This window comes from Lemur catta, chromosome 19, assembly GCF_020740605.2.
Source record: "Lemur catta isolate mLemCat1 chromosome 19, mLemCat1.pri, whole genome shotgun sequence".
Taxonomy (NCBI): Eukaryota; Metazoa; Chordata; class Mammalia; order Primates; family Lemuridae; genus Lemur; species Lemur catta.
In genome coordinates, this window is record NC_059146.1 from 23,478,839 (window position 1) to 23,503,402 (window position 24,564).

The 24,564-nt window shown below is 56.6% G+C and overlaps 1 protein-coding gene across 1 annotated transcript; it reads right to left on the minus strand.

Moving 5' to 3' along the window:
• Nucleotides 1-481: 481 nt before the first annotated feature.
• On the minus strand, nt 482-24,267 carry PRR12 (proline rich 12). Its single transcript, XM_045531146.1, is given in 16 exon segments — nt 482-1,451; nt 1,778-1,873; nt 1,955-2,101; nt 3,431-3,528; nt 3,706-3,831; nt 6,808-7,286; nt 7,499-7,632; nt 7,877-7,993; nt 14,962-15,389; nt 16,551-17,217; nt 17,731-17,907; nt 17,909-18,286; nt 18,288-21,040; nt 21,122-21,283; nt 22,315-22,427; nt 24,014-24,267. Coding segments are annotated over 16 exon segments (6,108 nt in total). The 5' UTR covers nt 24,100-24,267; the 3' UTR covers nt 482-1,304.
• Nucleotides 24,268-24,564: the final 297 nt, after the last annotated feature.

The window sequence follows — 24,564 nt, forward strand, 5'->3', positions numbered from 1 at the left end:
TCCTCCTTGCTCCCTTGGGTCACCTGCTCTGGGGGAAGCCAGCTGCCACTTGGTGAACACACTCCAGCAGCTCTGTAGCAACAGCCATGGAGCGAAACATCCCGAAAGTGGACTGTGTGGCTGCACCCAACTCTCACATGGCTGCTGGCTGGCCAACATCTTGACTACACCCTTGTGACAGACACCAGGCCAGTACTGCCCCCAACTCCTAAACTCCAGAGACCCTAAGAGAATAAATGTTTGTTGTTTGAAGTCACTAAATTTTGGGGTGGGTATGATCTAATACTAACAGACTAAAAAAAATAAATAAAAATAAAAAATAACTTTCAGGGTGGAGTGGTTTGTTACGCAGCAACACAGAGCATACACAGACCTCAGGCTACTTCCTAGGGCTCTAGAAAAGCCCTGTTCCAGCCCCTCTGCCCCTGCCACCCCCAGGCCCACCCAAACGCCGCAGGACAGAGGCACTCCAGCCTGCTGGTAAAGTGTTTGCCGTTGGGTTTTCGTTTGGCTGGTTGTGTGTACACAGTGTATACAAGTTGAGTTGTACAGAAGCCCAAGAAAGAGCAAGAGACAAAGGGTGGTGGGAGTGGGGGATGGGGGGGGCCGAGAGGGAAGGAAGGGAGAGGAGACCGATAAAAAATAGAACCACATCCAGACAACAATGGGAGGGGGCAGTGGGTAGGGGACAGACACAGACAAATCGCTGTAGAAAAGGAGTGGGGGAGCAGAGAGTGGGGACCCTTCTCCCCCCTCTACCTCCCCGGCCCCTACCCCAGGTATGTACAATAAATAAGATTAAAAATAATTAACAAGATGTGTTTTCCCCCTCCCACCCGACGCCGAATGCCCTGGGGAGGGAATGGCCTTTAGCAAATCTTGGCCTAATGGGGGGACTTGGGGGAGAGGGGGGCCCCCAGCTCTCTGAAGCTGCCCCGCCCCCCTCAACCATAGACTTTTCCTATACATTATGTACAAGGTGAAGGGGGCGGGGCTGTGGCCATGGGGGGAGTCGGGCAAGGGGAGAGGGAAACCGTTACTAAATAGACATTTATACATATATATAAATAATTTCTCTGTACACCGAACAGTGGGAGGAATGGGGAAGGAGTAGAGAGGGACTGGGAAAGGGGGGGAGTCGGATTTTGAACCCTGCCCTGGGGGGGCAGCATGGACACACCCTGACCAAAGACCCCCCCCCACTTTCCCCGGCGACGGAGCCCAGGGATTAGCTCCTGAGGACACAGTTCTGCCCCAATTCTCGGTTCATGGAGGAGGTGCCCCCACCCCCGGCTGGGGTAGGGTCACCCACAGCGGCTGTGGGCCTGTGCTTGGGCCAGCAGGTCGCTGAAGGAGTCAAAGAGCTGTTCCAGCCACGGCTGGTTTCGCATGCACTGCTGGACCACCTCCTCCTGGCCCAGGTCCTCGGCACCGCCCTCGATGGCCAGAGTCTGCAGGGGTTAAACATGGAGCTACGGAGGGTGCGACAACAGCCTCCAGGGAGGGAGAGGGCCAGGGGCCCGGACCCCTGGGTCTGAGGGAGGAGGGGCTGGGGGCTGGGGCCCCTGGGTCTGAGGGAGGAAAGGCTGGGGGCCGGGACCCCTGGGTCTGAGGGAGGAGGGGCTGGGGGCTGGGACCCCCAGGTCTGAGGGAGGAGGGGCTGGGGACCAAGACCCCCAGGTCTGGGGGAGGAGGGGCCGGACTTGGCCTCCTGGGTTCCGAGAAGAGGTCACGCAGGTTGGAATCCAGGGTGATGGGTGCTGCGGGGGGTGCTCACCTGGTCCCGGCAGCGCAGGAAGGTGTGGTATTTATAGTGGTGGAGTGAATGGTAGAGCGTGTAGTATCCCGACTTCTCCAGCTCCACTTTGAACTCCTAGGCGCATGGAGTAGAGACGCCTCAGACCCTCTGGCCTGGCGCTGGGCAGCCCGCCCCCCACCCCGGCACGGCCCCCACCTGGGCTCGGACCACGCTCCTCTTGAGCTTGCTGAGCGTCTTGCGGTTGTAGGGTTCCCCGGCCGGCCGCAGCCGCACGGCCCCCTCCTCAGGGGAGCCCTCCCCACTCTGCTCCACCTGCAGCTGTGGGAACGTGTGCAGGGCATCCTGTGGGAAGCCAATGGGTCAGCAGGACACCTCCCTGGGCCCACACACCCCAAACTCAACACTCAGTTCTCAGATCTCCTGGTCACCAGGTGCCTCAGTTTCCCCCGGGGCTACAGATCAGGAGAGACACCCCAGAGTCTTGGTCTCCTCAAAGGACAGAGGAGCCTGGGCCTGTCTGGTGGCCCTTACATCATGCTTTCTGGCCCGGCACAGGATTCCCAGAGATGTCACATTCTATCTGGAATTCTCAGCACCAGCCAAAATTTTACCCCAGAATTCTCAGCACCAGCCTAACCATCTAGCCCAGAATTCTCAGCACCAGCCTAAAATCCTACCCAAAATTCTAACAGTCACTTAAAATTCCACCCTAAAATGCACTGGCATTCAATCCCGGAATTCTAATACCAGACTAACAATCCATAGTTCTCAGACCTCCCCTAATATTCTACATGAGGACTCTGAACCCCACCATAACAAGCCATCCCAGAATTTGTAGACTAGGCTCAAAACCTCCAGCATTTTCAGAACCTAATTCTATTCAGAGTTTTCCAACCCACTGAATACTCTATCCCAAAATTTTCAGAGTCAGCATAACATTCTGTCTCAGGATTCTCATTGCCAGTTGAACAATCCATCCCAGAATTTTCAGTCGTCCTAACATCCCACCCAGAATTCTGAGTAAAACTAACATCTTACCCGGAATTCTCAGAACCACACGAACCTTTCACCTCCTATTTTCTGAGCCAGACTAACATCTCTCCAGCCATCTCAGCACCAGCCTCAAATCCATTCCAGAAGTCTCAGACAACATTCTCCAAGCCAGACTGACAGTCTCAGAATCCTGAGTGTCCCTAACATTCTATCCTGAAATCCTCAGTGCTATACTAACATCCCAACCAGAATCCTTAGAGTCAGATTAACACTGTATCAGAACCCTGGACCATTCCAGAAGGGAAATTGTAACACTGAAGCCTGGAATCCGAGAGCCTGCATCATGTCAGCGAGGAAGCCACGAGGACGTGCTGTCCCACCGTGAGCCTGGGGGCAGGCCCTGGTCTACACCTGCCTCCAGGCTCATATGGAGAACTGCACTCTGCTGGGCCTTCCCAGCCGCCCGTGCCATGCCGAGGCCCACAGCTCCCCTCCACCAGGGCCTCAGGGCTGTGGGGACCAGAGACCCCCTCACAGTCCTGACCTCCACTCTCCTCCCAGCCGAGCCCAGGCCAATGATCCCCTCTCAGTGATCCCTCCACCATGGCAGCTGCCACGGACAGGTCTTCTCCATGCCCGTCCCAGCCCCAGACACCCCCTGCCCCGGCCCCCAAGCACCTGCAGGGCTGGGCTCAGCGACAGCCGCTTCAGGACTTTCTTCTTGTGCTCATTGAGGAGGCCGTCTATCTTCCGCATGGGCGGGAGGTACAGCTCGTCTGAAAGATGACGACAGGGTGTCAGAAGAGCCACAGCTCAACACACCAGGGCCAAGGAGGGGTCAAGGAGCCTGGGTTCCTAGATCCCCTCTCCACTCAGACCCAGGAGTCGGAGCCAACAGCCTCCTCTTCCCCCAGACCCAGGCGTCCGGCCCCTCCCCCTAGACCTCAGCTCACCATGCGTGTCCTCCAGGGCCTGGATCATGTCTGGGTCGAGTGCTGTGCTCACCAACATCTCTACGTAGCTCCGGTACATCTCCCGCATCGCCCGGGTCTTCAGCAGACGCCCAGGTACTGCCCGCTCTGCAGGAAAAATTGTTATTCTAACATCCTCTGAGGCCACCTGTGTGCCAAGACCCTATTGTAAATGGGAGAGAAATCCCTGCTCTCCAGGAAGTCCAAGTCCACTGAGCAAGACTGACAGGCAAACACCAGTGCAACATGTCCTCAGGACAGAATCGCAGGCACTGCAAGGAGCTCACAGCAGGCATCAGAATCAGCCTGGGTGGTCAGGGAAGGCCTGCTCAAGGTCACAGGAAAGCTGAGTCTTGAGTGATAGGAAACAGCCTTCTGGGCCAAGGAACTTTGTTTGCCTAACTCTGTGTAGCTTCAGTCAAGAAGCAGCACAGTTGGTTTCTGAAACAGTGAATCAAGTCAGAGAGATTAGATCATAAGAGGCAAGACTGACAGAGGTGACTGGTGCTGGGACCACACAGTTGGTGCAGGCCAGACCATGCAGGGCCACCAACACGAGGCAGAAATGGCAGGGACTCTTTCTGGTTGTCACTAGGGAGCCATGGGAGAGCTGAGAGCAGGGGAAAGATGAGTGTAAGTGTAGAAAAGTCCCCTCTGAGGCTAGATAGGGGACGGACTGGATGGGTGAGACTGGAGGCCAGGACAATGGACCAAGTAGCAAAGGATGGGGCTGGCGCAGTGCTGTGGGACAGGATACGGGGCCAGGGGCAGAGGAAGAGGCTCAGCTGGGCGGGGGCTGTGGGAAAGAGTTGGGGGATGGGGTCATCAGGTGAGAAGGGGCAGGGCTGGGGACTGCCCAGCTGTGGGTGTGAGAGGTAGAAAAGAGGTGAGAATGGCCTAGTAACTGGGTGGCCAGAGGGGCTGTCCCTAAGATAGGGAAGCCAGGACAAGGAGCTCAGCGGAATATGGGGGTATTAGGAGGTCTGTGGGTGGCCATGGGAATGAACAGGGTGTGGGGGTCACTGGAACATGTGGGAGCCTCCCAAGCCAGAGGTGTTGAATGAGAAGCATCAAAGCCACTAAATTGTACATTTTAAATGGATGGATTGTATTATATATGAATTAGATCAATACACCTGCTTTAAAAAAAAAAAGAAAACTGAGGGCGAGAAAGGGAAAGACCCCCGAATCTGGGCCTTTAGTAAACTTCCTCTCTTGCACCACCTTCACCTGGCCCAGCTCTAACTGCTTCCACCTGGCCTGATTTCTTAGCCAAGCACAGGTTGCCAAGTTAGAAGACTACATTTCCCAGGCTCCCTTGCAGCTAGGGGTGACCATGTGATCAAATTCTGGCCAATGGGATATGAGAAGACAGAACATAGGACAAAATTTGCTTGCCCTCGTGTCCTTTCCTACTGGCAAGACTGCAGGTGTGGAGCTGCTGAGCTGCCTCTGACCATGTGTCAGAGGACACGGCAACAAGGGGGACAGCTGATCAACAAGAGGGAAGGAAACAGAGTCCCTGGAAAACCTTAAAAAAAGAGCCTGTTATTTTCCACAAAACTCCTGCCTACATCAGGGCTTTGATGGAAAGAGAATTCCACATCTCTCATTTGACTTGCTGTATTTACAGTCTCTATTAAAACAGTGACCCTGGGACTATAGCTAAGAATATGTGGCCTTGAGCAAGTAACATCACTTCTCAGTGCCTCAGTTTCTTCATCTTAAAATGGGGATAAATCTATAGCACCTACCTCCCAGGGTTTTTTATATTTTCAGACAGAGTCTCACTGTTGCCCAGGCTAGAAGTACAGTGGCATCATCATAGCTCACTGTAGCTAGGACTATACATGCGTGCCACTGTGCCCGGCTAATTTTTTTTTTTTTGTAGCAATGAAGTCTCATTATGTTGCCCAGACTGTCTCAAACTCCCAGCCTCATGCGATTTTCCTGCCTCAACCTCCCCAAGTGCTAGGATTATAGGCATGAGCCACTGCATCCAGCCTTCCCAGGGTTTATGTCAAGATAAAGTAAGCCAATGTATAAATGCTTAAAATGATGCCTGGTACATAGTAAACGCTCAATAAAAGTTAGCTGTTCCTTTAAATTTACATATTGTGGGTGGGGCACAGTAGCTCACACCTGTGATCCTAGCACTCTGGGAAGCTGAGAGGATCTCTTGAGGTCAGGAGTTCCAGACCAGCCTGAGCAAGAGTGAGACCCCATCTCTACTAAAAATAGAAAAAATTAGCCGGGCACGGTGGTGCACGCCTGTGGTCCCAGCTACTCAGGAGGCTGAGGCAGGAGGATCACTTGAGCCCAGGAGTTTGAGGTTGCAGTGAGCTATGATGAAACCACTGCACTCCAGCTAGAGCAACAGAGTGAGACTCTGTCTCAAAAGGAAAAAAAAATTTACCTATGTGTATGTATACTTATTTTTGTAACTGTTACTGTCATCGCAAACCAGGAACATTCCAAGCCCTCGGCATAGAGCAGGGCACTGGGCGGACGTGGAGCTCACACACGGTGTCTACTGTAGGCAAGCACTCTCCCATTGGCTTGTCTGTTATTAACCCATTTTACAGTCACAAAGAGGTTATACCCCTTTCTCAGTGTCACCCAGCGAGTCACAGCAAGTCACACCACCATCATCAGGCCTCCAGGATAGACACCAGTCCCACATCTTCCTCAGCCCTCAAAACCTGCCTTTTCTTTGAGGCAAGAGTGGAGCATTGAAGAACACAGCCTGAAGCACCTCTGGCCGCATTCCCACTCTGGGGGACATCCAATATGGGCTGTGCAGCACTGTCTGGGTGCCTCAGTTTCCTCATCTGTGTATGAGGCTGATAATAGCATCCCCGCCTAGGACTTGTGAAAATTAAGCACATTTACATCTATCAAGTTCTCAGAAAACAGCCTGCCGTGCAGTTAGGTAACCATTAGCTACTGCTGTTATTTGTAACTTACTGTTACTGTGTTGCTGAGGCTATCTGGAACCTTCTGGACAGCCCTGACCTGTGCCTCCTTCCAAAGGCTCAAGTCACTTCCCCACCCTCCCACTCAACCCCCTGCCGAGGGGCTCACCGTCCTCACTGGGAGCTCCAGGGGAGGAATCTGAGTCTGAGGAGCTGCCTGGCGGGCCCCCGCCTGCTGAGGCGTTGCCTGCTGCCTCCTTCAGCCACTTCTTCCTCTTCTTAGGGGGCGGCTCAGCCTTCACCTTGGTGGGCCGGGCCTTGGGCAGCCGGGAAGTGGCAGGCTGTCCCGTGGCAAGGCTCCGCTCCGGCCGCGTCTGCCGCCCGCTGGTGCCTCGCTCGCCCCGCAGCGGCCGCTCCCCACGGACCACTCTCTCCTTCTCCTTCTCCTTGTCCTTCTCGACAGGTCGAGGTAGGGGCGGCTTCTCAGGGGCAGGGGGCTCGGGCGCGGCCGTCTCGGGCATCTGCTCTGGGGGCTTCTCAGATGGTGTCTTCTCAGGGGTCTCAGGCTTGGGAGGGGGCGCTGGGGCCTTGGGAGGAGGAGCAGAGCTGCCCCCGGCAGACGCAGGGTTCTTGGCCTGTCCGGAGCGTCTGGAAGGAACGGAGAAGGGACTGTAGTCAGCAGCCCCCGAGAAACCCAGTCTCGTCCCTGCATCTGCCCCGCTCAGTATCCTAAGCACGGAAACAGCTTCCCTCACGCTCTGTTCTCCTCTCTCTGGGTCTCTGTCCCCTCCCCTCGCAGGTTCCATCTCCATGCCCGTGGGCCCTGCGTGCCACCTGTCCCTCATCCCCGTGGCAGGTACCTGACTGGCGCCGGAGGCCGATGCCAGGGTTTCCGGGCACAGACCCTCACGTAATCCTTCTTGTTGACGTTTTCTAGGAACTTTACATAGAGGCGCTGGTACCGGTTTTTCGCGTCCCCAAAATACCCCAAATACTATGGAAGGAAAGAGGCACATGAGAAAGTTCTTCACGCACCCCCGAGCCAGGCAGCCCGACACCCAAGCTTCCCACCCTGTTCTGGGCCACCACGGCAGCCACCCGGAGCCTGCCAGGAGCTGGAGAGCCATTTCCAGACGCACTTTAGAGCAAGAGTGGTCAGAGCCATGTGTGAGGGGAACCCCGGCTTCTAGATACCCCTCCCTAGAGGCCCCCCATCCCCATCCCCCCTGCAGGCTTACGTTACTGGTGGCACAAAACTGCCTCTGGCCATCCTTGATCTCTGGAGTGAATTTCTGCAGAAGGGCCTTCTGGACTCGCCAGATGGGTGGGGGCTCCCGTCCCGTCTGCAACGCCAGCTGGGGAGGAGGGGTGCAGCAAGGCCAGCAGGGTCAGTCCCCATCCCTGCACCCCTCGCCCCTCATCCCTGGCCCTCTGGCCTCACTCACCATCCCCTTGGAGAAAAGGCACAGTCGTCAACTGGCCTCAGCCATCTGTTGACAAGTATCTTTCGCCCATCATGTCCTCAGCCCCGGGTGTAGCTTGAACCTGGCCCTGTCCTCCTCCTGGCCCACCCAGTGGCCTTGATCAGCCTGCTCCTTCTTGTGTTGCAGGGTTTTAGTGACTGTCACTTCACAGTGTGATAGTACAAAGCTTCCTGTGTGACTTAGAATAATGACAACCCTTGAACAACCACCCCACCATGTGTCAGATACTGTGCTGGACATTGGGGTCCAGTGGTGAACGAGACCCACTGCCATGGTCTGAATGTTTGTGTCCCCCCCAAAAATTCACAGGTTGAAACCTAATAACCAGGGTGACAGTGTTAAGAGGCAGGGCCTTTGGGAGGTGATTAGGTCACGAGGACAGAGCACTCATGAATGGGATTAGTGCCCGTATAAAAGAGGCCCTAGAGAGCTCCCTCACCCCTTCAGGCACAGTCAGAAGGTGCCACCTAAGGAACAGGGCCTCACCACACACGGAATCTGTTGGCCCCTTGATCTTGGACTTCCCAGCCTCTAGAACTGTGAGAAGCACAGTTCTGTTGTTTAGAAACCACGCAGTCTATGGTGTCCTAGTGGCACAGCAGCCCAAAGGGACTAAGATACCGACAGAGACTTTTACGGGGCCTTCTTTATAAAGGTAACAAGACAGACAGCAGATTAACAAAACAGGGCAAGTTTGTCACTTGTGCCGAGAATAGACAGGTGACAGGTTACCTGGGACCATTTCCTCAGCATATCCACGGCAGGGGGAACACAGTGAGAGAAGGCTCCCCATTTCTGCACCCCTCCACACCATGAGACACCCATCATCACCCTGCAGTTTGTGTGTGTCCCCCCTGGGCACCGGGAACCGACCGACATGAGTTAGACTCAGCGTGAGTTAGACCTTGGGGAGGCAAAGTGACAGCAGAGGGGCCAGACACAGGCACAAAAAGGAAGAGCACAAGTGATAAATGCGTTTCTGCCAACTCCCTGGGCACTGTGGAAGCCTGGAGGAGGGACCTCAAATGCAATCTGAATCCAAGAGTGCACCCTGGAAGAGGTGACAGATGCTGAGAAGAGTTCCTAGAAGGAACACGTCTTTAAGAGGGGTCTAGAGGAGAGCAACTGACAGGATAAATAAAGAATAAGATCAGAATAGAAATGTACACTGAATGCTGTGACAACCCAGAGAAGAATGATGGGACAATTTCTGTGTTCAAAGAATCCACAGTCAAGTGATCAACAGGATTCAGAGGATAACACCAATTGACTGGTCATGGCTGCTTTGAGTACCATGCTCAGCAGTAGCAAGTGCTGGGATTGACGGGTGATGTCTGTCACAGGTGTAAGCTGTAACACCTGGGCCTGCGTGCCAGCTCTTGGCTGTATACTCTTGCTATTGAGCAAACTGCTTTCACACCCACAAATTTTGGTGACTCTAGAATCAGCCAGGGCTGAAGTCTCATATGAAGCTGAGGGAGGGTAAGACAAAGGTGCCCTGATCCCCAGTCCTTTATTCCACATTACCACACAGTTCCCCATCCTCCCTCCTGGTGACCCCAGAGGCCCCAGGTCAGAGGCACAAGGGTGGAAAAGTCTATTTCAGGGAATACCCTGCCATGCTCCAAAACCTTCCAGGGCTCCAAACGCACATAACTCAGCCTGGCAGAGAGACTCTGCCTCAGTTTCCTCTTCCATCTCCTGTAGCCTGGCAGGATATTCCAGAGCCCTCAAAGCTCAGCAGAGAAGTCCCAGACTTACTGAGCCCAGCTTCTGCTCATACAGGTGACTTTTCCCATTCTATTTGAATATGATACTCTCCTTTCTAGTTCTCAGAAGCCTTTGAAGGGGCCACCAGAGCACCCCCAATCAGAAGAGATGCTTCTCCTTGGTCCCCTCCAATCACCATCTGCTTCCTCTGAGGAACCTGCCGACTCTCTAGCCAGGGTCGGGCCCCTCTGGCTCACACATCCTAATGGGCTTGGTGCCTTTCCCCAAACGGCTCTTCCAGGATCCCCGCCCTGCTCTTAGTCATCCAACCTGACCCCTGGCATCATCCTCACCTATTTCCCAATCAGGGCCAGTCAGTCCCCAAACCCTGCCCTTCCTGCCTCTCCTCGTGTCAATCAAATCACTGGCCACACCCACTGCCAGTTACTAGGAAAGCTCAGGGATCACAGCCCCTACTCAGTGGAAGCCATGGCTGCTTGGAGGAGATCTGACCAGGCAGTCAACCCACAGGCAAATCACCTACCCCATCTTGGCCCCAAATGCTGAGCAGGACCAATCAATCAGATTCTCTCCTGACAATCTGAGCTGTGACAAGCTAAGACACATGGCGTAAGCAGCAGTGAGGTAAGCTAGTGACCTACAAGCACCCAGATGTGGTATTGAGAAAGCTTTAAGGTCCCATTAAAGGAGGAGTCAGTCACAGGACAGAGGCTACAGACACACTGGGCCTGAACACCACCCCAGTCACCTCCCTCTCCCCTAATGTCTCCCTCACACAGCCTAATGTCTTCAATAGCACCCACCAATCTCATCATAGTGTCCAAAGTCTGACATTACTCAGCCCCTGCCCACCTTCCCAGCCTCAGTACTCACTGTCCAGCCACTCAATGCCTTGCATCCCTGCACATCACAAACATGCCAGGCTCCCCCTCACCACAGGGCCTTTGCACAGGCTGTTCCCTCTGCGTGGACTGCCCCACCCACACCCTTCTCCACCCGATAAACTCTTACATGCTGAATTCTCACAACAATCCCAAGAACTGGGAGTTAATACTCACTCTCATCTTACATATGGAAAAGCTCAAGTACAGGGTGGGCCAGTCTCGCACTGTCCAATTTGACAGCCCCTCCCCACATGTGGCTTTTGAGCACTTGAAACGTGGCTGGTCCAACCGACATACACTACGGGTGTAAAATATACACTGGATTTTGAAGACTTAGTACACAAAAAGGGATATAGAATGTCTTACTAGCCTTTTGTCTTAATAATATCTCAATTTTAAAACATTGTTAGCAATTTTTCTATACTGATTACACGTTGAAATGATATTTTAGATATCTCCGTTAAATATAATTTCATCTGGTTAAATTCATCTGTCTTTTTACTTTTTATATATGTGAGATTGAGAAAGGTTAAAAATCACACCTATGGCTCAGGTGATATTTCCATCGGATCGTTGTTGTTCTGGAATAAACAGTGGCCTACAGCTTGGTTTTTTTTTTGTTTGTTTTTTGAGACAGGGTCTCACTCTGTTGCCCCGGGTAGAGTAGAGTGGTATCACAGCTCACTGCAATCCCAAAACTCCTAGGCTCAAGAGATCCTCCTGCCTCAGCCTCCCGAGTAGCTGGGACTATAGGTGTGTGCCACAATGCCTGGCCAATTTTTTCCATTTTTGGTAAAGACAGGGTCTCACCCTTGTCCAGGCTGGTCTCGCACTTCTGAACTCAAGCAATCTTCCCACCTCAGCCTCCCACAGTACCAGGATCACAGGTATGAGCGACTGCACCCAGCCTACTGCTTGTTTCTGTAGGGTCTTTGAGCTAAGGGTGGTTGCTCTGTTTTTTTGTTTTTTTTCTTTGAGACTTGGTCTCACTCTGTCGCCTGCGCTAGAGTGCAGTGGTATCATCATAACTCACTGCAACCTCAAACTCCTGGGCTCCAGAAATCCTCCTGCCTCAGCCTCCCAAGTAGCTGGGACTATAGGCTCAAGCCACAACACCCAGATAATTTTCCTATTGTTTTGTAGAGACTGAGTCTCACTATGTTGCTCAGGCTGGTCTCGAACTCCTGGCCTTGAGCGATCCTCCCACCTCAGCTTCCCAGAGCGCTAAGATTGCTAGGATTACAGGTGTGAGCCAGGGAGCCCAGTTGATTTCTACATTTTTACAGGATGGTCCAAAGAAAAAAACCAAAAACAAAAAATACGAGGCAGAAACCATATGTGGTCTGCAAAAGCTGGAAATGCTATCTGGCCCTCTACAGAAAAAGTTTGCCAAGCCCCGTACCAAAGACTTGCCCAAGTTCGCTACGAGGAATAACAGAAACAAATGTTTACAGGCATCTTCTGTGTGCCACCCACTGCTGGAGCATGGGGCATGTGATAACAAGAAAGTCCTCAATTTACAGTTGAGGAAACTGAGGCTTAAGAAGGCTTGACACCAGCCCAGCTCAGAAGTCCCCAAGATTTAAGACAGTCAGGTTAACATCAAAGCTGTGCCCTTAACCATGCCGACAACTAGTCCTGTCTCCAGACCCACGAAAGAACAAGTCCTTGGTGTCTGCCTGAGTGGCTTGGGGCTGTGTGTCCCCCATTATAACACACACTCCAGTTGTATTTTAAGCATCTGAGTCCTCGCCTGGCCCCTTCCCCTGTCCCATGCCAGCTGGGAGGTGGTGTCAGATGGCCCTGGCTCCAATCCCAGCCCAGCACCTGCCAGGAAACAGATTCCCTCTCTCCGAACGTGAACTTCCCCATCTGTAAAATGGGGATGGCTGAGGTCCCTGCCCCAGAGCCCTGTTCATGTGACCCAGTGCTGAGAGCCCAGAAGCGTGGGCTGCTGTACTGCCAACATCTGACTAGAACCTACATGGGGAACAGCTGAGTCTGCGGCCAGCAGAGCTGGGCGTGGATCTGAGGGCCAAAGCCTGGGAAAGCTACTTTACCTCAGTTTCCTTCCCTGGAAAATGGGGTTAATAACCCTAGCAGGAAGGATTTTACCTCTCTGAGCCCCAGTTTCCTTCTCTGCAAAACAGAATTAGTAGTCCGCATCATCAAGGATGATTATAAAGATAAAACTCAGAGATGGACAGTGGTGACAGTTGCACAACAATGTGAATATCTGTAATGCCACTGAATTGTACACTTAAAGGTGGTTAAGGCCGGGTGTGGTGGGTCACACCTGGAATCCCAGCACTTTGGGAGGCTGAGGCGGGAGGATTGCTTAAGGCTGGGAGTTTGAGACAAGACTGAGCAACACAGTGAGACCCCATCTCTACAAAAAATAAAAAAACTCACCAGGTATGGTGGCACACGCCTGTAGTGCCAATAAAATTTATTTACAAATATAACAGCAGGCTGGATTTGGCACAGGGACCGTGGTTTGCTACTCTTGACTCCAGAGGCTGAGGCGGGAGGATCACGTGAGCCCAAGAGTTCAAGGTTACAGTGAGCTATGATCACACCACTGCACTCCAGCCCAGGCAACAAAGTGATACCCAGTCTCTTTAAAAAAGAAAATATGTGAAATTCTGACTGTGACATGTCCAAAGTCCTGTCCTTCAAGTGGTAGCAGACATTTCTATCATTGTCATTTGTTTGACATCTTCCCCACCTATCTGGTGCGGATGGATGATCAAATCTGCCTTAGAAACCATTTAGATAAAATGAAATAACATATACGGAGTGCTAAGGGGGTGAGTATGACCATGGGGACACAGGAGTACAGGCCAGGAAGGGACACTCAAGACTCCAGGCACTGGGAACGTTCTGGTTACAGGGCTGGGTGGTAGGGTCATGGGTACTCATTGCAGCATTTTGCTTTATAACTGTAACTCACATATCTCTTGAGAGTTCTTTCGTATGTATTCAAATAGTTTTGAAAAGATACTAAGGTATGAGAATATGCTATCTGGGATGGGTGAGGTGGAGTGGGGGGCAGAAAGTACTAGAAGGTGATGGTGGTGGAAGCTGGGTAATCGGTACACACAGCTCCATTATTCTATCTGCTCTACTTTTCCCACAATAAAAGCGATTAGAAAAAAATAAGAAAAAGTTCTCCTCAGTAAACACACCAAAGAACAAAGTGCATTAACAGTTATTACTCTTATAATTAATTCATTCCACAATTTTCCATCTATATTTCAGAAGAAACAACACCCAAGATTAAATCAAATGTGACAAGAAGGGCCATAGTCAGTGACAGCGATTGATATGGAGAATGGCCTTAGCTTTCATTCAGTGCTACCATGGGGGTGACAATGGCTTGCTAACCTATCCATCACCTGCTCTGCCTCATGCCCTCCGCAAAGCACTACACGGTATCTGATGTCACCCACCCTTGTCAAGCACCTATCATATTAATTCTCTGATCCAACTCTACCTATAGAGATTGGCAAACTTTTTGTAATGGGCCAGACAAGAAATGTACCCCACTCCCTGCCGTACGGGGAAAACATCCGGAGATGGTATGTAAATGAATGGGCATGGCTATGTGCCAATAAAATTTTATCTACCAAAACAAGCAGTGGGCTGGATTTGGCCCAGGGGCTGTGGTTTGCCAACCCCTGGAGTAGAATAACTGGACGCAGTGAACAGGCTGGTCTATATAAAGCACTGAAGCTACGGCCTGACACACGGTACGCGTTTCCCAACCATTAGCTATGCTTACGGGTTCCATGTATGCGCGCGCGTAAGTACACCAGGCCAGCGCCTCCCGCGTCCTCCGCTACAGCACAAATCGCAACATGGTCTGTGTCTCTGTTATACTGGAAGCTCCCTAAAACCAGAGCCTCATCTGCTTTGAGTGCTACTGTACCTCTAGTACCCACAGCAGCGTATCTGCAATAGACGTTCTCAACCACTTTATCTTACACCTAGGTGACACACACACATGCAAACAATACTGCAGAGGCCACGTGTACTGCATCAGAGCACACTGCTCCCACTGGCCACTTCCTACTGTGAATTTCAGAGGGGCCCAGCGAGCCTGTCTCAGCCATTACTATATCTGCAGCCCCCAACACAGGCCCTGGCATCTAGCAGGCGCTTAATAAATGCTCAAGTGGCCAAATCCAGCGAGCCCAGCTTTTGGACAAGGCTGGGACTCACCTTGAGAGAAGGGATGTCCTCAGCACGGATGACAAACTCGTCGCGCTCCCGGAAGATGCCCTCTCCACCACTCTCGCCGGCCTCCTCGTCCGTCTCCCCACACACGGCTGCCGTCTCCTGCTTCTTGGCCAGGTGCAGGGGCCGGGCATCGGGTGGCTCGGGGTCCTCGGGGGACGGGGCGGCGGGCTCCTCGGGAGGGGCAGCTGGCAGGGCGGTGGCTGGTGGTGGTGGTGGTGGTGGAGGTGAGGGCAGGGCTGGTGGAGGTGGTGGTGGTGGTGGTGGTGGAGGTGGAGGTGGCGGCGGTGAGCTGGGCACAGGGGCCACCAGTGGCGGCGGTGAGGGCAGGGCTGGCGGTGGCGGGGGCGGAGGCTGAGGAGTTGGGGCAGGAGGTGGGGAGGGTGGGGGCTTCTCTTCCAGCAGCGGGGGCTCTGGGGGAGAGAGGCAAGTCAGGCCTGGGTGCCATTCACCATCCCTGGCACCTTCCCTCTTGTCCCTAAAGGTCCCTTCCTGTGCCAAGAGCTCCTTTCAGCCCCCCAGTGGCCCTTCTGCCACATCAAAGCCCTTCCCTGATACCCTTCCCTGCTCCAGCAGCTATTTTGAGTCTCTAAGCCCCATCTCTTCAGGCCTAAAACGTCTCTTTGTGCCCTCAAACCCCTTGTGTGGCTCATAAGTCTTCCTACTGCTCCTCCCACCCTCAAGTCATCCCTCCCTGCTGACCTCCCTCTTCTCTTGTCCACCCAAGCCCTCCCTGTCCTGTCCTCAGCCTGCTCCACTGAGAGCCTCAGGGATTTTTTAACGTCCCCCTCAACCTCCCTGAAATCCCTGATCCCCAAAGTTGCTACTCCATCCCTGTGGCCTCAGCCATGGTCCTTCCCTGCCTGTCAAAGGTTCTCTCATCCCTGGCCTTCTCTCTGCCTGGAGCCCCCTAGCTTTTCCCTGAAGCCTCCATTCAGCTTCACCCTCCCTCACCTCACTCCCGTTCTCCAACTTTCTACACCCCACAAAGACTTCTCCATTCCCCAGGACCCCTCTGAGCTCTCCTCCAAACCCCTACCCTCATGCTCCCATGCCTCTACTTCCCCCATTAACACTCCTTAAGTTTTGTCCAAAGCCTGTCTCAGACTAGAACACCACCCAGACCCTGCTGCACCCCAGCCTTCCCCTCGCCCCCGCTACAAGACCTATATCGCTCCCCAAGTCTCTCTCTGCCCCGCAGACACCTTCCTGTCCCCACTGCACGTCACATCGCTGACTCTTAGAGACCTGTCAGGCCCCACATCTCCACCAGTTTCAGAACCTCTCTCAGTACCTCTCAGTCATCCTGATCACTAACACCTATCCTGTGTCCCTGCTTTCTCCAGCCCCACCCTGGGGCCCCTCCACTTAACACTTCTGGGCAAATTAGAAAAAGATGTGCCTTCCTCAAAACACTTGTTCGCCCTCAATCAGGAAATTACCTTTGGAAACATACAAGTCTAAATCATCTATATGAATGGTCTCCCTTATACAGTGTGTAACCTACACAACTGTACCTACTGACCATAACCCAAAACCCTGTCCCGCCCCCAGACGACCTTCCCAGAGCTCACCGGGCGTGCCATTGCTGTTGGCACTGGGGAGTCCTGGGAGAGGGGGTGGCCCCGGGACTGCAGCTGTGGTGGCCAAGGGTGGTCCATCTGGGGTGGAAGTGTCCTTAGGCCCAGTGAGGGGTGGGTCATCAAGGGCAGAGATGGCCGAGGAGATGCTCTCCTGTAGGTCCCGGTTCTTGGCGACAGAGTCTTCCTCGTCCGAGGAGAAGGAGGGCAGCGTCTCCAGGTTCCGCTTCAGCTCCTCATCCAGCCGCTTGCAGGGTGAAGGGCAGCCCAGCCCCAGCCCCTCGCTCTCTGCAGCCTCCAGCGCGCCCCCCAGCCCGAAGGCGCCGGCAGGTGGGGGGTGTGGCACAGCAGGGGCGGCAGGGGGCTGGGGCTGCAGGCCTCGGCCTGGCACAGAGGGTGGCACGCTCTTAGGTGGGCTGAGCGGGGGCGTCAGTCCCGCCTGGTAGAGCGGCGGGTGGCGCTTGCCTGACTTGAGGAAGTCCAAGAAGGAGGCCATGAAACCCGACTTCATCTCCGGCTGCTTCTCCTCCACCTCCTTGATCTTGGCCTCGATCTTCTCCCGCGTCAGGCTCGAGTCCAGGCTGTTGTGGTCAGCACCCGATACTGCCTCGCCTGAGGAGACTCCCAGACCCTCGCCAGCCTTGGGCACAGACAGCTTGATCTAGATATGGGGCGGTGGCGAGTGAGAGCCCAGGCGTCCAGGCCCCCAGCGCCCCCCTACTTAAGACCCAAAATTGCAAAATCCCAGACACTCAGCCTGTGAGATCTAGAACTCAAACCTTACAGACCCGTTCTCTTAGACTCCAGAATGTCAGGACCCAAGTTCCTCCCTCCGAAGGCCAGGAACTTAGACCCAGTGACCTGTCTTAGCTTACAGCCCAGTTCAGGTCCCCAGGCCTGCCTCCCAGAGACCCAGAAACATAGAATCCCTGGTTGCCCAACCTTTAGGATACAGAAGCCAATATAGGCCCCAATCCCTGGCTCCCTCGGGCAGAGAGTTTCAATTCTTAGATCAGTGGACCCTGGAACTCTAACCCCAGACTCATCTCCTCACTGGCTTTAGGAGAATAAACCTTATCTCCCTGCCCTGAAAATGCCCAAATGCGGCCCCAATCCTTTCTTTTCTGTAATACTCATAATTTCGGACCCAGCCTGAAGACCCAGTCCCCCTCACCTTCAGCGGCTTCAGGGGCTCCATCCGGGTGCCCCCTGCCTCTTCAGGCTTCCTGCCCCGACCTCGGCCCCGGCCCCGGGGTTTCTTGGCCGCGTCCGTGGGCGTGGAGGCCGAGGCTGGCCCTGCAGTGGGGACCTCCAGCGGGCGGATCCGGGGCCTCCCCCGGGGCCGGGGGGGGACCGTCACGCTTCGCCTTGGTGGGCTTGCGGCCTCGGCGCCGGGGTCCATCAGGGCCCGGGTTGGGTGGGCAGAAGTCGATGTCCCCCAGCGGAGAAAGGGCTGGGCGGGAGCGGCAGCTGGACACCAGGTCAGGCAGGCGCCGGGGGTTGAGGCGGATGTCAGCAGGCACGTCGGCCTTGTCCTCGTCCGCCTCGAATTCGTACTCCTGCGCATACAGCTTCTTGGGCGTCTGGAAGGGCGGGTCGCGGCGCCGCAGCAGGTGGAAGGAGGACGTTTTGAGCAGCTTCTTTGGCTTGGTAGAGCAGAAGATGGGCGAGGTCAGGCCGCCCTTGGGTTCGGAGGCTGGCGGCGGAGGTGGCGGTGGGGGAGGCGGGGGGCGGCGGGGCCGCCTGGTGGGGCCCACTCTGAATCAGGCCCAGCGGCTCAGCGTTGACCGTAGAGGGCAGCTCGGGGGGCTTGTTGGGGTCCAGGCCCAGGCCCGGTGTCGCAGGCCCAGCTCCAGATGCCCGTCCAGGGCAGTAGGGCCCATAGGGATCATAGGCAGGGGGGCCTGGAGGCGGCCCAGTCCCCGTCTTAGGATCACCCTCGTCCTCGGGTGGCCCGGCCTTGCTGTAGTCATCCGCCGCCCCGCCGCCGAACATCTCCTCCATGGTGGGGAAGAAGCTGCGCTCCTCATCTTGGAGCAAGGAATCCGGGAAGCAGATGGATGTCAGCGGCACGAAGCGGGGGGCCTTGGTGCCTTGCGGGCTGGGGCTGCGGTAGGCGCCCGCAGGATCCTTGCCCTCTGAGTTAGGTGGGCCCACGGCCCCGTCACCGGGCCCCGGGGGCAGCGGCTCCAGAGCCCCGAGCAATTCCTGCATGGCACCTGGGGGCTCCAGGCTCTCTTCCGGTCGCAGGCGGGGGCTGGGGGCCGCAGGCTCCAGGCCGTGGCTACGGAGGTGGGCCTCGAGCTGCAGGGGCATGGGTGGTGGAGGTGGGGGTGGCGGCGGGGGCGGCTGGGGCGCCCCATCACGCGTGGCTGGCTCAAGGAGGTGGACACCGACTTTGGGGGCGCTGGGAGAGGGGCTCGGGGCATGGCTAAGGACAGAGGGAAGCAGCTGGGGGGGAGGTGGAGGCAGCACCAGTGGGAGGTCAGGGCCTCCAGCCTCCAGGAGGAGGCCATGCGGTGTAGGCTGGGTAGACTGGGCAGAGGGAGGTGGGGGTGGCGGGCTCTTCTGCAAGAAGGCTCCTAGCTCCTTGGCACCTGCCCCGTAGTGGACAACTGAGGTGGCTAGCCCCTCCGGGGTCTCGCCACCCCGTTCTGGCCCTTTCTTCTTCTCTTTCAGCCTTCCCAGGCCCAGCTCTAGTGCTGCCGTGGCACCTTCGTCCAGGCTGGCACTGGTGCGTATGACGCTTTGCAGGTGATACCTCTGGGGGTCTTCCTTGGCCAACTCGTAGGGTGTGCCCGGTGGTCCCCCGGCCCCGCCGCTCCCCCCAAGTCCCTTGGAGGCATCAGCTGCCCCATCCTCGCCCACCAAGCCATCAGCCCCTGAGGTCCGAGGGGGGCTGGGCGCCTGCAGGAGGTGCTGGATGAGGAACTCCTCATCCTCTGTGCGCTCAGCAGGAGGCCCGCCAGGGCCAGCCAGCAGCTCCGAGCCATCTCCCTTGCCCTTGTAGCCGCCTGCTCCTGATGCATAGCTGCCGGCTCCTGGAGGTGCCAGGAACGGGGCTGAGGCCAAGACTGAGCTCAGGTATTTGCCAGGGGCTCCTGGAGAACCGACTCCAGGAGGGCGGCCGGTGGCAGGCGGCGACTGGAGTGGGCGAATGATGTGAGAAGGGCTGGCCTCCCCACCGCCTCCCAGGGAGCTAGGTCCCCAGCCACCCCCATGGCCTGAGAGTGCTGGGGAATGGCCAGTACTATAGCTGAGTGAGGGGCTGGCTGTGGGCAGCCCCTGGGAATGGGCAGCTGGCCCTGGGTAGGGCTCACCCTGCACCCCATACAGCTGCCCCTGCAGCTGGTCTGGAGAGTAACTCTGACAGGTGGCTAGGCCAGGAGGTGGGGGGCCACTGGGGGGCTGTGGGGGGCCCCCTGAGTAGCTGGGGCCTTTGCTCAAGTCCTGTGCTTGCCCCCCACCAAACCCTTGCCCGTAGGCCTGGGGTCCCAGAAGCCCTTGCGGCTGACCAGGGGAATAGGCCTGGCCCCCTGCCCCGCCAGCCCCAGAGGCCTTCCCAGTGGCATAGGCTGCTGCTGGCCCTCCCAGGCTCTGGCATTTGGGTGTGGCAGTCGAACGGGGTGGTGGGGGCCTGGTGGCACCCCCCGCAGCTGCTCCATAACCACCTTTGCTAGTCTTATAACCAGGCGACTGAATGATGGGGCGGTAACCTCCGCCACCACCCCCAGCCCCACCTCCCCCAGCTGCCTCAGGGCCTGTGGCTCGGCCTGATGCCCCAGCTGTGGCTCCACTGGGACCAGCCTTGCTAGGCTCCCCAGCACCCGGGGAGGGCTCCCCACCACCCAGGGGGCTGCAGGCCAGGTTGGCCCGATGGCCCATGGAGGGGTAGCTGCCTCCACAGCTCAGATAGTGCTGGAGGGCATGGGCTGGTGGCGGAGGTGGTGGGGGCTGGGCACTGGCTGGCCGCTGGTAGTGCTTGATGACGGTGTCCTGGCGGGGCAGGGCCCGCTCGGGCGGCGGTGGGCCCGGGGCAGTACCAGAGAAGTTGTAGAGCTGTGGTGAGGACTGCTCAGCGGCGGCAGCGGAAGAGGAAGCCAGGAGATTGAACTGAGTTGGGAGGTGGCGGGGAGGTGGCGGTGGGTCTGGGGGGCCAGGGCGGTAAGGGGGGGTCTGTGCTGGACCAAGACCAGCAGGCCCCAAAACGCCACCCCCAGCCAGGCGCTCAAAGCCCAATGAGGAGGGTACCGTGGGTGCCTGTGAGGGCTTCAGGTGTAGCACATCATGAGGGGACAGGAGCCCATTAGCTGGAGGACTGAATGGGGGGTCCTGGAGGCTGAGGGACGAGGGCACTGGGAAGGGGCGGCTGCCGAAGGAAGCCGGGTGCTGGTAGGCCGACAGGGCAGAGGAGGACGGAAAGGTGCTGGAACCCGGCAGGGCGCCCGAGATGAAGAGTTCCGTGGGGCCCGGCGTGTGCATGGCTGGAGGTGACGAACACTGGAGGTCAGAGGGGACCACAAGCCAGCCCCACCCTGCCCCTCCAAGTCTGGTGCTGGGCTTACCTGTTTGCCAGGAAGGACTACGGAACTGGGAGAGGAGAGAGGAGGCGGAGGGGCCAGGCTGGGGGCCCCGGGACTCCAGGGCTGAGATGAGGTTCATGACGGAGGTGTCGGGCCCTGCTGAGCCTGCGTGGTGGAGGCCAGTGTCAAAGAGTCCAGAGAGGCCTAGCCAGGAATAGGGAGTAGAGTCAGCCAGGTGGGGGGTAGGGCAGGGTCGAGAAAGAAAGGGAAGAGGCCAAAGGCAAGGGGAGTCAGGGAAACGATTTGGGGAACAGGAAGGGGCTGATTCAAAGAGGAGAAAATGGGCAGAACCAGCTAACCAGACAGGACTGAGGGGAGGGAAGAGGGAAAGGCAAGGCAGTGAAGCAGGATGGGGGGCCCCCAATGACAAGGGCAGGGGACCCGGGTAGGAAATGGTTGTCTGAAGAGTAAGAAAAATCCAGAAGTGAAGGAGGCAGGAATAAAAGGACAGAGTCCTCAGTAAGGGTGGGTGAGGCCAAATGATTTGGGCAACTCCAGCCTGGAAGGGTAAAGGATAGGACGACTGGAGTCGCACAAGGACGAGAGGACAAGTCAAAAGGAGCTGAGCCAAAGTGAAAAGATACAGAAAAAAAAAAGGGTGAGGAAAAAAGGGAAGGGTCTAATCATAAGGGTCAAGGGTCAAAGGGGACAGCACCGTCTCACTGCTGATACATCTAGGAAGGGGGAAGTGGCAGCAAAGGAAGGGAAGCAATTAGAAGCGTTGGAGGCAAGACCAAGGGGTAGAATATAAGGCAGCAGGCGAATCTAAGGAAAAAGGGGGAGGGCCAAAGGATTGGAGCCAATGAGGAAGAAAGGGAATCAGGAAGAAAGAATTCAGAGTTCCAAGCGGCCCAGAGGACACGGCAAAACCCAGAGGGAAAGGATTGGGGTGAGCAGGAAAGAGACGGAAAAGCCTGGAAGAGAAGGTGGGATTTGGGGTCTGATGGGACAGGGCCAATTGGAGTGAAAGGGGCGGGGCCACAGACAGGGGCAGACGAATCCGGCGAGAAATTAAGCAGGGACCAGCAGCCTCAGAGGCAACCAATCAGAGGAGAGACAGTATGGGGCGGGCCACGACACACGACATGGCCAATTAGGAGGGGTGGAACTTTCAGTAGCCAATCAGCTCCCTCTGAGGGAGGGCTAGCCCAAGCAGGGCGGGATGGGGGCCGTACCTGCCGGGTGGTGGTTGGTGGCATAGCTTTGCAGTGGGTGGGGGGCTGCGTAGGCCTGGCGGTGTAGGATGTCCGTCTCAGGGTGCGAGGTCCTGGAGCTGCCATAGACCAAGCTGGGGGGAAGGGGAAGATGTCAGGGGGTTCTCCCAAGCTACTCTCTGAGAAGGGAGCTCAGGAAATCCCCCAGGGAGTTGGGGGGAACCTTCCAGTTGACTGGGGGGTTATCCCAGGGAACACTGTACCCTAAAGGTAAGACAAGGGAATCGGGATGCCCAACTAAAGAGCCAGAGAAATGACCCCCACTCCAGAGCCCCAGTAGAGCCCATACAGTCTCAATTTACAAACAGGCATGCACAGAGAGGAGACAAACCCACAGAAGAGGGTACAAATCAGAGAAAGTATCTTGAGTTGCAAATGTGAAAGGAGTGGACCCTCCTGAGCCCTCCCTTGTCACCCTTGCACCCTAGCTGCCACCCAACCCCAGCGCCGGTGACACAGGCTGTGGGGCCAACTCTAGAGGTACACATAGATGCCCCCTCTTCTGCAGACACGTGGGAACACATAGGCCCTGAACCTCATGGGGTGGTGCAAACCAAGCCGGGAGCAGGAGGCAGACTATTCCCCAAACGGCAGGGTTGGGGGATGGGGAGGGGAGGGGATAGGACCCGGGGAAAGTACCAAGTACAAGTGTGAACAAGAACACTGTCCATCTCCGGAGGTTGAGGTTCAAATGCACGAGCCCATGCAAAGCCAGGTATGTGTGCAAACGGGTATCCAACTCACCCGTGGGGAAGAAAAAATACAGAGCGAGAGTCCCACATGGAAAATCCTGACACACTTGGGGTTATGCCCAGCCATGCTGGAAAACCCAGGTGTGTGGAGGGGGGAGGTGTTCAGGGACAGGTGAAGTGTAAGGGCGCCACACAGATATGCAGCAGGAAAGAGAAAGATTCACAGGTGAACACGCTGCCAGCCACGCACGCACAGGGCCCATGCTCACACAAACACACACCCGGGAAACATCCGACTCTTCCCATGCAAAGGCTCCAACCCGTGGCCGAGACTCAAGAGGGCAAACACTCCATTCCATGCCATCAACAAGGATTCTCTGCCTTTGCGGGTGGGGGAATTAAAGGGGGCGTGTCCCAGATGCCTGACCCCCCCTACACACACACAGAACCCCAGCTTAGGAAGGGGGCGGGGCCCCGTGCCCACTCTGCGCGCGGAATTTCTTCGGGGGGGGGGCTCGTGGCGCGGCCTCGCGCAGTCCCGGAACAATAGAACCCGGGAGGGGGTGCGCGGCCCCCAAGCCTGCGTTCTAATTCTCCTTTCCTTCCCACGTTTGCAAGAGCAGAGCCTGGGGTGCGGGGGGGAGGGGTCAGCAAGCCGGGAATCCAAGGATGGGGGAAGTCCAGGCCTTGCTTCGCCAGTCCCTCCCACCTTCCCAAGGCCTTCCCGTCCAAAATTGTTTTGCACCCCCATTTTCCCGCTGCATTTCTCCTTTTGCATGTCGGAGCTGGCTTTGGCGGAGTTTGCAATTTGCAAACTGGGGCGGCGGCGTTGTTACAAACCGAGGAAGGCCGCTCCCTAGCAAGCCGGAGGGGAGTTTGCGATGCACGCGTCGCCAGGCGGGCCCGGCCGGGCCCGGCTGGGCTCCCACCCCTTGGCCCCTTTCTCCAGGCCACCCTCAGCTCCTTACCTAGCTTTCGCTGACCTCTCGTAACTCCATCCCGCCCCGGCGCCGAGCGGGTCCCCGAAGCCGGCGCTGGGGTAGTTCCTGTCCATGAATTGGCCGCGGTGGAAATTGGGGGGAGGGGGAGGGAGGGAGGGGAGGGAGGGGGCGCGCGCGCGCTCTCCTCCGCCGCCGCTCCCTCCGCTGCTGCTTTTCCCCCCCTTTTCTCTCTCTGTCTCTTTTTCTCTTTGCAGCCGCCGAAGGCCCGGGAAGGCCCCGGGCGGGGGAGGGAGGGGTCAGGGGCGGAGGGGCGGGCAAGGGAGGGGGTGCAGCCGCTGAGCCAAGGAGGGGGGAAGGGGGGGTTCCCCCTGGAGGAGGGAAAGGGGGGAGGAGGGACCCCGCTGTCTCCGCCTTTGCCCCGGCGCTTGCAAGAGAGAACGGGGGGCGCGCGCTCGGGAGGGGGCGTCCCGGGCGGCCCCGGGGTGGGTGCAGGCGCTGGGTGCTCGCTCCCTCGCCGCCGCCGCCGCCGCCTCCTCCTCCTCTGCGCTCACGGTGCAGCCATCTTTGCACAAGGCGGC